The sequence below is a fragment of the Diabrotica virgifera genome, chromosome 3 (assembly GCF_917563875.1).
Source record: "Diabrotica virgifera virgifera chromosome 3, PGI_DIABVI_V3a".
Classification (NCBI taxonomy): domain Eukaryota; kingdom Metazoa; phylum Arthropoda; class Insecta; order Coleoptera; family Chrysomelidae; genus Diabrotica; species Diabrotica virgifera.
In genome coordinates, this window is record NC_065445.1 from 180781794 (window position 1) to 180794188 (window position 12395).

Consider the following 12395-nt stretch of genomic DNA (forward strand, 5'->3'; position numbering starts at 1 on the left):
CTTATGGGATTTAACATGGGGAAATATCTAGAACTCTTGCTGTACTATTACTGACCGAAACACCAAAACATATAATAAAGCACCAGTAGGGAGAAGGTCAAAGGGAAGACCCAAACTTAGATACATGGAACAAGTGGAACAAGATCTGAAAACACTTGAGATTACCCACTGGAAGAACAAAGTAGGGAACAGAACAGAATGGCGGAAAATCCTAGAACAAGCCAGGACCCAAGAAGCCAAGAACTACTGATGATGATGAGTGCTGTGGATGTACTGACAGAAAAGGCAAGAGAGGAGGCTCCTTGGTCAATGCTCTTCGCTAATAATATCGGGTTATATTAGTAGAGGAGAGCAAATACATATTAGAGGAGAAGTTGGAGGTTTAGAGATGGGCTATTAAAGAGGGGGACTTAAGGTTAACCGGCTGAAAATGGAACACAAAGAATAAGAACGAAAATAAAATATAGGTACATATTTTTGTTTGTTGGTATATAAATTTCTTAGTGTATTTTTTAGCAAACCTACAGCATATCCGAGAACGCTTACCTGAAGGATTTGTGTCAAAAAATCTCATAGGTGCTTCCAAAATCTTACTGAACATACTGTTGTGCAAGTTTCTTGAGGCATTCATAATAATTCTGTAGAAATTTAAAGATCTGATTGGAGTCAGAAAAACAGCTAGACATATTGTGACACTGTATATAATTATATAATAATTTGAGTCGTGGGTAAACCGTTCTTCAAGTGGAATATTTTCACCCACTACCGAATAGTTGTACTTGCTGTAATTTCCAGACGAGGTATTATTTGCAACAACTATTTCCAAGGGTGGTGTTGTTGTACTATTAGCTGCCACTGTATTTACCCTAAAAGTAAAAATTTCAAAATCAATTATACTAAATTTCAATAAGACACGCAGTGCATGTAAACAACGATTTGAGTTATTAAAGGTGTTCAAAAGTTATTTACTCGTTCCATAGGAACAGCATTATATTAACATCACTTAATCACTTTTTCTCTTTCCTCGATTATTAGTTTTTATTGTAAAGTATATAAATTATTATAATCACTAAATACATAGATAGTGAAAAATAATCTTATATATTAAATTGTTATCAAAAAATATTCAAATCCTGAACCAAATAGTCACCTCGTTCGTTGCTGACGACGACATCGCTGTCAACTAATGTTTACATCTAGTGCATACATGGGCGCCCATATGAAAATGTTCAGGGGGGGGGGCAAATGTGAAGATTTTGCACATTGCATTTTGTACACTATGGATAACAATATATAGTTTAAAGCACCCGAAAAGCTAGGGGGGGCACGGCCCCCACCCCTGCCCATGGGTATGGGCGCCTGTGAGTGCATAGCATATGCGAATATACTCTAGAATACACGTAAATAACGAAACTAATCATATGACTTTATTGCGTGAATTATTCAATTAGTTAACGCAAGTCGACGATTTGAGTTGGAAATATCTACCGAAATATTATCCATAGGCACAAATTCAAACTTGCATATAAAAACAAAAACTATGTTTTTTTCAGTATTACCATATCTTGCAATATTTTTATTAGATGTTGGTAAAAAAATCATACTATAAAACGCTTGCATGGAATAAATTCATTATTTCAGAAACAGAAGACTTTAAAAAAAATCTTAAAACACGTCAATTTTAATTTTGTAATGGTCAATTGCCATATTTATACAGTAGGGTGGGGCGAAAACAAAGAAAAAAATTTTCTTTTACAAATTGATATGTCCTATATGCGGAAAAGTGGTTAGATATTATTGCAAAACGTTATCCAAAATTTGGGATTAATAGAACAATATCTTCCGGTGCCCCCAGAACTTTAAAAATTGACAAATTAAAAAAAAAATATTGAAAAAAATAACTTTTTTATTTTATATTAATGTTGTTTTTGCTTGTTTACAACTCGGAACTTATTACAACATAGTTTATTTAATTATTTACTGTAAAGTTTGAAAAAAATCGGAAAAAGGGAAATTTAGGAATTTCAAATTTATTTGAAGTGGTGTCATCAATCATTTTTCTAAGTTCATCTGTTGAAAATTGATTTGTTATTGGTGGTTTTGATATTACACCAGTTTGCCAATTAGTTAGGTCAAAATACTCTTTGGCTCCAAAATTTATAGTTGGAATTTTAAACTGGCGAATTTCCTTGGTTTCTTGCCCATTCTTAGACTTTAATATGCGCCTCAAACCTAGCTCTCGTATATGGGGTCGTTTATCACCCAACATGGCTACGGGAGTATTCTCTGGATGTGCAAAATATCCATTACCTTGAAATACTTTGTTCACTCTTTTCTTTGGTATTAGTGATAATTATTGCGAGCATTTAATCATATTAAATAAATGAATTGGCCCATATTTAACTTCTGGCTTTACTTTGATTGAAAACCAAGTGAGAACATACACATTTTGTAGATCAGTTGAAAAAATATTTAAATCGGAAGTCGGATTTAAACTTCCTACATAAAGTCTGTTTGCTGTTGTAATCCATCTCGAATGTGCCATCTTTCCCGGTTGTCGATATTTTAAGCTTTCTGATACGGTATTATTACTTACAGCTTTGCTTATTTCGTACAAATATTTTTGGTCTGTACTTACTGTATTAATATCTACTTCAGGAAGTTCACTTTGAATTTTTCGAAATTCAAAATCAGGTAGGGTTTCACAAGTTTCTAAAAGCTTTCTTATTTCACCCGAAAATCCGGTAGGTCCTGCGGTTTCTCCATCTAAGTACTTAATCTAATGTCGTAATGGTAGCTCGTTCCCATGTAAAAGACAAACAGAACCACTGTAATGGTTTCTTAATTTGAAGTTATAATTTGCGAATTGCACCATTGTGAACGCCAGTATTTACCGCTGTTTCATCGCATCTAATTGCAACCCAAGTAGAAAAGTCACATTTAGATTTTAAGAAATTGAATACATTGTCTGCAATATTTTTTGCTGAACCAGATTGTAAAGTAAGATGTCCAATATACTCAGAGTTTGGTTCTGAAACTAACACAATATGTTCTTCGGTAATCAACTGTTCTAAATGGGAAATAAGCCACAATTTAACTAAAATAACGATTTTCATTTTAATTCATGAGAATTTTACTGTCACCGTTGCATTTGGTTGTCTTTTTAAAGACAGATCACATGCTATGTTTTTTGCGACGGATATTCTTGAGTTGGGGTTGATTTCATGTAATCGAATGAACTATCTTTCAGTAAAGTCGTCCCAGGAATGCAACTCATAAATATTGGCAATATCATTTTAAAGTCTTCTACTTTAAAATGTAAAATATATGTTTGAATTACCGATATAAATGAGTCAGATTTAATAAATTATAGCATAATTTTTACTAAGCAAGAGAAAGCGTATATTCACAAATGTGGGTGGGGGCACCACTAAATAACATCCGAATGAGCAAAGATTTTAACACAAGTAAGGATTCAATCCTAGACCACTTTTCCGCATATAGGCAAATTATTATTTGAAAATCGATTTTTTCGCTCCACCTTAGTATACAGGGTGTTTGGTAAAGAATGCGCCATAGCTTAACCTTAAATTCCTGAGGTTAAAATAGGTCGATTTAGGCTAACGTACTACAAAAGTTAATAATAACCGAAATACAGGGTGTCAAAGTTAAACTTTTATTTTATTTAATTTTGAATATTTCCTGACAAGCATGGGACAACAACACGAAATTTGGTAAGTGGTGCTGATATTGTACAATCTACTAAATTATGTTAAACAACCATTTCTGGCTACTACCAGAGGCGTACGACGTAGGAACATGAATGTTTGACCCTTCCCAAATTCTACGCCCCTGGCGGAATTGCTAATTTAGTGCAATTTTTTGATTCTCCAATACTTTCTATGTAAAAAACATACTCCTCGTTCGTAACGATTAAGCCATGATATTTGAAGCTAAAAACGAAGGACCATAATACCGGGTGATCAGTTAAGGGTAGCGAGCGGCCATATCTCATAAGATATTGGTCGTATAGAATTGAGAAAAAAAATCATGATAAAAGTCGCCAAGAGAAATTGCTGGAAATTATTTTCGAGTTTGTCAAACGTCCGCTAGAGGGCGTAACAACTAACACATAGTAGAAAAATGCGATTTTCATAGAATTTTGTCTAATGAAAGTTTATCGATGATATCATTTTCATATTAACAGACCATTTCCCTACATTTTTTGTCTAAAACGTTTTGTTCTATCTATCAAAATAAAGCGGTGGGAGAAGTTCAATTGTTTTTTTAAACAAACCAAGATTTCTTCCGTTTCTTTTGACCGATTTTAGCAAACTTAGGCTCATATAAAAGAGCATAATTTGCACTACAAAACGCTTATTTGGTTTTTAATTTTTGACGTTTGCTGTCGCCGCTAGATGGCGTTAACTGAAATGGTAGCAAATTTTTGAGCTTTTTTCAAAAAAAACAAATGTAATGATATATTAATTTTTATATATTTTAAAAGAGGATAAATTTCTCTATAATTTAATGAAAATAATTTATTATCTACCTTTTTTTGAACCGTTGATATTGACCAAAATATAATTTTATTACATTAAAAAATGTCACGCCACTGTTTTTTATCAAAATAAAAATCAGTTTCATAATCTCTTATGAGTTGCTAACAAAAAGAACCTCTTGACTTTTTTTCGTTAGACAAACGGTTTTGGATTGAAAAAATAAGATATGTTTACATGGGGCGCCCATATCTCGAAACATACTAATTTACATATTTGGAAAAAAATCTTAATAAAACTGTCCAATAACAGCAAGAGCAGTAACACTAAAAACAAGAACACAGAACTTTAAAAATAAACGTTAAAACTAAATTAATAATTTTGTCGTAAATGTTCAAAATGTTGTCCGTTATTTTGAATGCACTGGTCCAATCTCTTCTGGGTGGAGTTGACAGCTGCCTCAATTTCCGCTCTTGGTATAATATTTATCGCGTTTTGAATTCGGACTATCATGTCTTCTCGAGTAGTTGGTCGAGTTTTATACACTAAATCCTTTATTCGGCCCCATAGATAAAAATCAAGGCAGGTTAAATCAGGGGACCGTGGTGGCCAGAAAAATAGGCTGCCTCTACCAATCCAACGGTTAGGAAAATGCCTGTTCATAAAATCTTGCACATTTCGAGAATAATGTGCCGGGCATCCGTCTTGTTGAAACCACATGTTTCTTCTTACTTCTAAAGGCACGTTTTCTAAGAGTCCTGGTAAATCGTTCAATAAAAAGTTCAAATACATGTCACCGGTTAGATTGCCATTAAATATGTGCGGACCGATAATAGTACCATTAATAACACCGCACCAGACGTTAACGCTCCATCGACCCTGCTGATAATCTTCACGTAACCAGTGTGGATTAGTGTCCGACCAGTAATGCATGTTATGCAGATTTACCTTGCCATTACTGCTAAACGATGCTTCATCTGTCCATAATATTTGTGACAAAATAAGACGGTTTTCCCTAATGAAGTCTCTAAGCCAGTAGCTGTAATCGAGCCTACGTTCAAAGTCAGTCTCTTTTAAGGATTGATGAATCACGACGTGATACGGATGCATTTTAAAATCCATTAATATTTTTTGCACTGAGCCATAGGATATTCCTAAATATCTGGAGATCTCTCTTATGCTTAAATGGGGGTCTGCATGAATATAAGCCAACACATTTATAATGTTATCTTCTCTTCTTACTCTACGATTTCTTCTCAAAGTTGAAGTTGGTTGCACTTGGCCATGTTGCCTTAAACGTAAGGCTAGACGACGAAAAACCATTCTCGAATGCCGTCTACGGAGGGGATAACGCAGTGCATACTGCCTAGAAGCAATCGCCGCATTTTCAAAACATTGAAAATAAATTCTCAACATATCAAAGGCTTCTTCATTCGTAAAAGGCATGATTTGTTGTAAAAATACTTTTTACATAACATTAAATTAGATGTCAATGGCAGGAACTGTCAAAATAAATATCAGCGTGATTGACAATTTGGTGTTTTCTTTCATTTTATTTTCAGTTTCGTAGATCATGGCCTGCTTCGCTTAAATGCGATGTTAGTTAAGTTTGATTTTTAATTTAATTTATGAAATAATAATAATTATTATTAATAAATTATGAACTAATGCATTCTCTCGCTAATTAAATAATGATTAATGATAAAAATAATAGGTAATAATTTTATTATTGTGAGATGTAATATTTAAAAATAATTTTGAACCTTATAATTATCAGTATGTAAACCTATTTTATTTTTTCAATCCAAAACCGTTTGTCTAACGAAAAAAAGTCAAGAGGTTCTTTTTGTTAGCAACTAATAAGAGATTACAAAACTGATTTTTATTTTGATAAAAAACAGTGGCGTGCCATTTTTTAATGTAATAAAATTATATTTTGGTCAATATCAACGGTTCAAAAAAAGGTAGATAATAAATTATTTTCATTAAATTATAGAGAAATTTATCCTCTTTTAAAATATATAAAAATTAATATATCATTACATTTGTTTTTTTTTGAAAAAAACTCAAAAATTTGCTACCATTTCAGTTAACGCCATCTAGCGGCGACAGAAAACGTCAAAAATTAAAAACCAAATAAGAGTTTTGTAGTGCAAATTATGCTCTTTCATATGAGCCTAAGTTTTTTAAAATCGGTCAAAAGAAACGGAAGAAATCTTGGTTTGTTTAAAAAAACAATTGAACTTCCCCCACCGCTTTATTTTGATAGATAGAACAAAACGTTTTAGACAAAAAATGTAGGGAAATGGTCTGTTAATATGAAAATGATATCATCGATAAACTTTCATTGGACAAAATTCTATAAAAATCCCATTTTTCTACTTTGTGTTGGTTGTTACGCCCTCTAGCGGACGTTTGATAAACTCGAAAATAATTTCCAGCAATTTCTCTTGGCGACTTTTACCATGATTTTTTTTTCTCAATTCTATACGACCAATATCTTATGAGATATGGCCGCTCGCTACCCTTAACTGATCACCCGGTACATTAATCAAAATAAGTGTGTCTTTTCGTTTTTAACTTCAAATATCTCGAAAACTAATGACTTTATCGTTACTAATAAAGAGTGTATTATTTGCATAGGACGTATTGGAGAATATAAAAATTACGCTAACATAGCAGTTTCATCAGTGGCGTAGAATTTGGGAAGGGTCAACCATTCACTTTCCCCTGTCGTACGCCTCTGGTAGTAGCCAGAAATAATTATTTAACATAATTTAGTAGGGTATACAGTGCCTACACTTTCTGCCAAGTATCACACGGATATGTCAAATTATTTTAAAGTATTCTTTTTTTTTTAATAATTTATTCTTTATTTAAAACTTCAAGAACTATGTGTACCCGGTACTATAAAACTATTTGACATACACCCTTATGGTACTTGGCAAAAGTGTAGGTACTGTACACCCTACTAAATTATGGAAAATAATCGTTTGTGGTTAATACCAGAGGCGTACGACACGGGAAAGTGAATGGTTGACCCTTCCCAAATTCTACGCCACTGATGTAACTGCTATTTTAGCATAAGATTTAGATTCTCCAATACTTTATATGCAAATAATATTCTCTTCATTCGTAACGATAAAGTCATTAGTTTTCGAGATATTTGAAGTTAAAAATGAAAAGGCACTCTTATGTTGATTAATGTATTATGCTCCTTCGTTTTTAGCTTCAAATTTCTCGAAAACTCATGGCTTTATCGTTACTAAAGAAGAGTATGATATTTACATAGAAAGTATTGCGGAATCAATAAATTGCATTAAAATAGAAATTCCGCCAGTGGCGTAGAATTTGGAAAGGGTCAACCATTCACGTTCCCCCGTTTTACGCCTCTGGTAGTAGCCAGAAACGTTTGTTTAACATAATTTAGTAGGGTATACAGCACCAACACCACTTACCAAATTTCGTGTTGTTGTCCCATGTCTGTCAGGAAATATTCAAAAATAAATAAAATATAAGTTTAACTTTGACTAATTATTTATATGGGAAATAAGCCACAATTAAAATGAAAAAAATAATTTTATTAACGTTTCGACATATAAATAATTAATCATAAAAATGCCACAAGGAAATAGCTTCAGAACAACTTTAACTTTGACATCCTGTATTTCGGTTATTATCAACTTTTGTACTAAGGTAAGTTAGCTTAAATCAACCTATTTTAACCTCAGCAATCTGAGGTTAAGCTATGGCCCATTCTTTACCAAACATCCTGTATATGTTGGATATTTCGTCATCAGTGTTGGCGTAATAATGTAATTGATGATTTTGTTTAATAAAAACAGAGTTTATGGGACACATAATTTGAAAGTTCTTCTAATCACTATTGCAACGATGTATTTTTCAGTTATCTACTTGTACAGGTTTAACCAAAATAATGCAATTAACTATTTAGATGGGAAATAAGCCAGAATTAAATTGAAAAAAATAAAAGATGAAGTAGTTTTTGAAGTTATTCTTCTTTAGGCGCGATTGAGAGTAAAATGTTTCATAAATCTGCGCGCATGCGCACACAGACAGTATGTAGTTCGTTTCTAATCTTTCAAGATAGTATCTGTATCAGCGCAAATAAGTCATTAAAAGAATATATTAATGGTTTTAGCAAAAGTATTATTTATTATAATTTTTGTGTCTTTGAATTTCTCTTCTTCTGTAGTAAGATAATAAAATATGTAGGTATAACATTATTATCACGATACCAATCAATCTATTTGTCACCGTGTTGTGTAATTATATCCGAAACTTTCCGTGTCAATTACAGGAGACTCGGTGGTCTAGTTGTTGAGCGTTCGGTCAGAGATCGAAAGGTCCCGGGTTCCAATCCTGGACGATTTATTTTTTTTTGTGGTTGTTTTAATAAAAAAAATTTGAAAGTGGTAGAGAAGAAAGTTAGTTTAATATTTAAATATAATACAAATAACCTGTTAAGTATATTTACTTCATTAAAATTATATAATAGAAAAATAACTTCTTACGTGCGTACAAAGTACACACACACATTCTTTTTTACGTCAGTTGCGGTGTGGGGGATAAACTCTCGGTGTTGGTCAATTGGAGTATGGAGTAGCAGGCCTACGTTCTCTCCGATGAGACTCCGACAAGAGTCGAAAATCGTCGATTCAGAGGGCTGGACTGCGCTCCGTATTCTAATTGAAAAATAAGATTGTTTTGCCTTCGAATTGCAACTGAATAAAAATGGAATTTTTATTTTGTTTAAAAAAAATAATTTTATTAACGTTTAAAATGGAATAAAAATAATGCACTTAAAAATGGAATTACAATATATACTCATTCACTAAATTAAGTTACGTTAGGAAAGTCATCACTCTCACATTTAATCATTGCTAAAAGTCATAAATTTAACTACTTTTTATAATTTTTTTTTATTACCAAACATTAACTGTATTTATAAACCAACAGTTTCATTTAACCTTATTGAAATCTTAATGTTTCATATTAAAACAAGCAATTGGACTTCGTAAGTCCTAGATTTTCACCGGACCTAACTGAAAGTAGACCCGGAAATCGATATTGAAACTCTTTGTGCAACTTTGCTTCAACTGATATACGATTTGAGTAATTTTATGCCATGTGTGCCAAACTTTCGGTCATCAATTTTTAACCGGAAATAACATCACAACCGGAACTAAACATTAGAGCTTAACTTTTCAATACGCGTCGATTGATCGATTGATTCGATTGATATGTCGCACGTACTATTTCTGCGACTATAATGTGACACTTCCGGTTCCAACTTTTAACCGGAATTAACACCAAAACCGGAAGTATGTTTTTATTCTAGTCTTGCTAAGGCGTGTCGAATAATAAATTGCTTGTACTATTTCGGCGAGTTTAAACTGTACTTCCGGCTGCAACTCTGGAACCAGGAGTCCGAGACCAAATTTCTAATACCATCTTTGGATTATAAGCTCTTATTCGACACCTAATTTATCATTGGATCTGTTTTAATAATGGAGGAGTTATATTGACGGACAGACCGACAGGCATGAAACCGGAAGTATATTTATTCTCGTCTTGCTAAGGCGCCTCAAATAATATATCGCTTGTACTATTTTCGCGAATTTAGAACAGTACCTCCGGTTGCAACAACTCTAAAACCGGAAATCCGAGGTGAAATTTATCACCTTTAATACCGTACTTGGGTTACAAGCTTCCATTTGATACCTCATTTGTCATTCTCTCTGGTCTAATGACTGAGGATATGTGTTTACGGACGGACAGACAGACATTGAATTCAAGGATTTCATATTTTTCTAAAATGGGTGAAAATAATAGGAAACTTTAAAGGAGTTTTTAATTACCAATAAGTCACCCACAGGTCTCCTGCATTAGATGCCGCTTGGGCCAAAACGAATAAAATTACCATAAAACAAAATCCAAAACAACTGGTACCGAAACGGAAGTATTTGCCATAAGTTGAAAAGGGAATTGATCCTTCGCAGGTTTCTTCATTATTTTCCTTGGGCCCTTCTTCATTTTGAGATAACACCTACCAACAAAAATAAAAAACTTGATCTAGGTATAATGTTAGACAAGACGAAAAGTTCTGGTTTGTTTGACAAATATTACCATAATCACTTTCATATTAAGATAACCCACAATAAGGTTCAAGATGTCGCCCATGCGAAAAATGGTCTATTTTTTTTTTAAATTCTTTATTAAGAAAAATATGTATAAATCATTTTTTTAGAGCAAAACAGATGTTTTGTGAGACATTTTTATTATTTTAAATAAAAAAGTCTCTTAATTTTTCTTCAAAATTGATCTTTTGTGAGTTATAAATAATTTAAAACTGAAAAAAAAAACTAAAAATGACGATTTTCAAGACTCAAAAACACACGTAAAATACAGGGTGTAACAAAAATACAGGTCATAAATTAAATGACATATTCTGGGACCAAAAATAGTTCGATTGAACCTAACTTACCTTAGTCCAAATGTGCACATAAAGAAAGTTACAGCCCTTTGAAGTTACAAAATAAAAATCTATTTTTTCCAATATATCGAAAACTATTTGAGGTTTCTTACTGAAAACTGAAATGTGGCATTCTTATCACAGGAACATCTTAAAAAAGAATTATAGTGAAATTTGTGCACCCCATAAAAATTTTACGGGGATTTTGTTCCCTTAAACCCCCCCGCCCCCCAAACTTTTGTGTACGTTCCAATTAAATTGTCATTGTGGTACCATTAGTTAAACACAATTTTTTTAAAACTTTTTTGCCTCTTAGTACTTTTCCGAAAAGCAAGTTTTTATCGAGATAATTTGAATATCTGTCAAATCAACCACATATTTTTGTACTGTTAAGTACGATTATTAGAGACCTGGTAATAATATGAAATTTTATTTACAAATTACAGGTTGAGGTATATTTAGAACCATATTAAAAAGAAGCCACATCTCGATAAAAGGTGCCTTATCGGAAAAATACTAGGAGGCAAAAAAGTTTTAAAAACACTATGTTTAACTAATGGTTCCGAAATAATAGTTTAATTGGAACGTACACAAACATTTGGGGGGTTTAAAGGCACAAAACCCCCACGCAATTTTTATGTAAACATATTAAAAAAGAAGCCGCATCTCGATTAAAACTAGTTTATCGAAAAAATACCAAGAGGAAAAAAGTTTTAGAAACATTGTGTTTAACTAATGGTATACCACAATAATAATTTAATTGGAACGTACAAAAAAGTTTGGGGGGTTTAAAGGAACAAAACTTCCATAAAATTTTTATGGGTAGCACAAATTTTACTAAAATTTCTTTGTAAGATGTTCCTGCCATAAGAATGCCACATGTCCATTTTCATCAAAAAATCTCTAATAGTTTTCGATATATCGGAAAAAATCGATTTTCATTTTGTAACTTTAAAGGGCTGTAACTTTTTTGTGTGCATATTTGTACTAAGGTAAGTTAGGTTTAATCGAACTATTTTTGGTCCCAGAATATGAGATTTAATTTATGACCTGTATTTTTGTTACACCCTGTATATTAGGTACTTTTGAATTTACGAAGTTTCTAACTATAGTTATGTTGAAACCTTGTTCTATCAGTCCCCGTAAAGTATTTTGGACACATTGCAAACACCTAATAGTGAAATGGTTAAGAAATCAATCATATTATTTTTATATAAATATTTTACCTGTTTTATTTCTTCCATATTAGACTGTTTTCTAGTATTTAAAGATACATCCTTTTTCTCATCTTCAATCTGTTCTTCACTTCTATTTTCTTGCAATGACTTTAGGTAATCCTCGGACAGTTCGTCAAAGGTTCCCATTTTCTTGATTTTTCCCTAGGAAAAACGTTGAATTAT

At 32.4% G+C, this 12395-nt stretch overlaps 1 protein-coding gene across 2 annotated transcripts in view; it reads right to left on the bottom strand.

The window, feature by feature from the left end:
• Nucleotides 1–12395, bottom strand: part of LOC114332627 (ATP-binding cassette sub-family C member 4-like) — a 298183-nt gene that overhangs the window by 57884 nt on the left and 227904 nt on the right. For both annotated transcript variants that reach the window (XM_050645698.1, XM_050645699.1), the window contains exons 10-12: nucleotides 12222–12374; nucleotides 10382–10569; nucleotides 547–866 (exon numbers count right to left, since the gene is read on the bottom strand). In XM_050645698.1, coding sequence (XP_050501655.1) covers nucleotides 547–866; nucleotides 10382–10569; nucleotides 12222–12374 — 661 coding nt within the window. The remainder of the gene's footprint in view (nucleotides 1–546; nucleotides 867–10381; nucleotides 10570–12221; nucleotides 12375–12395) is intronic.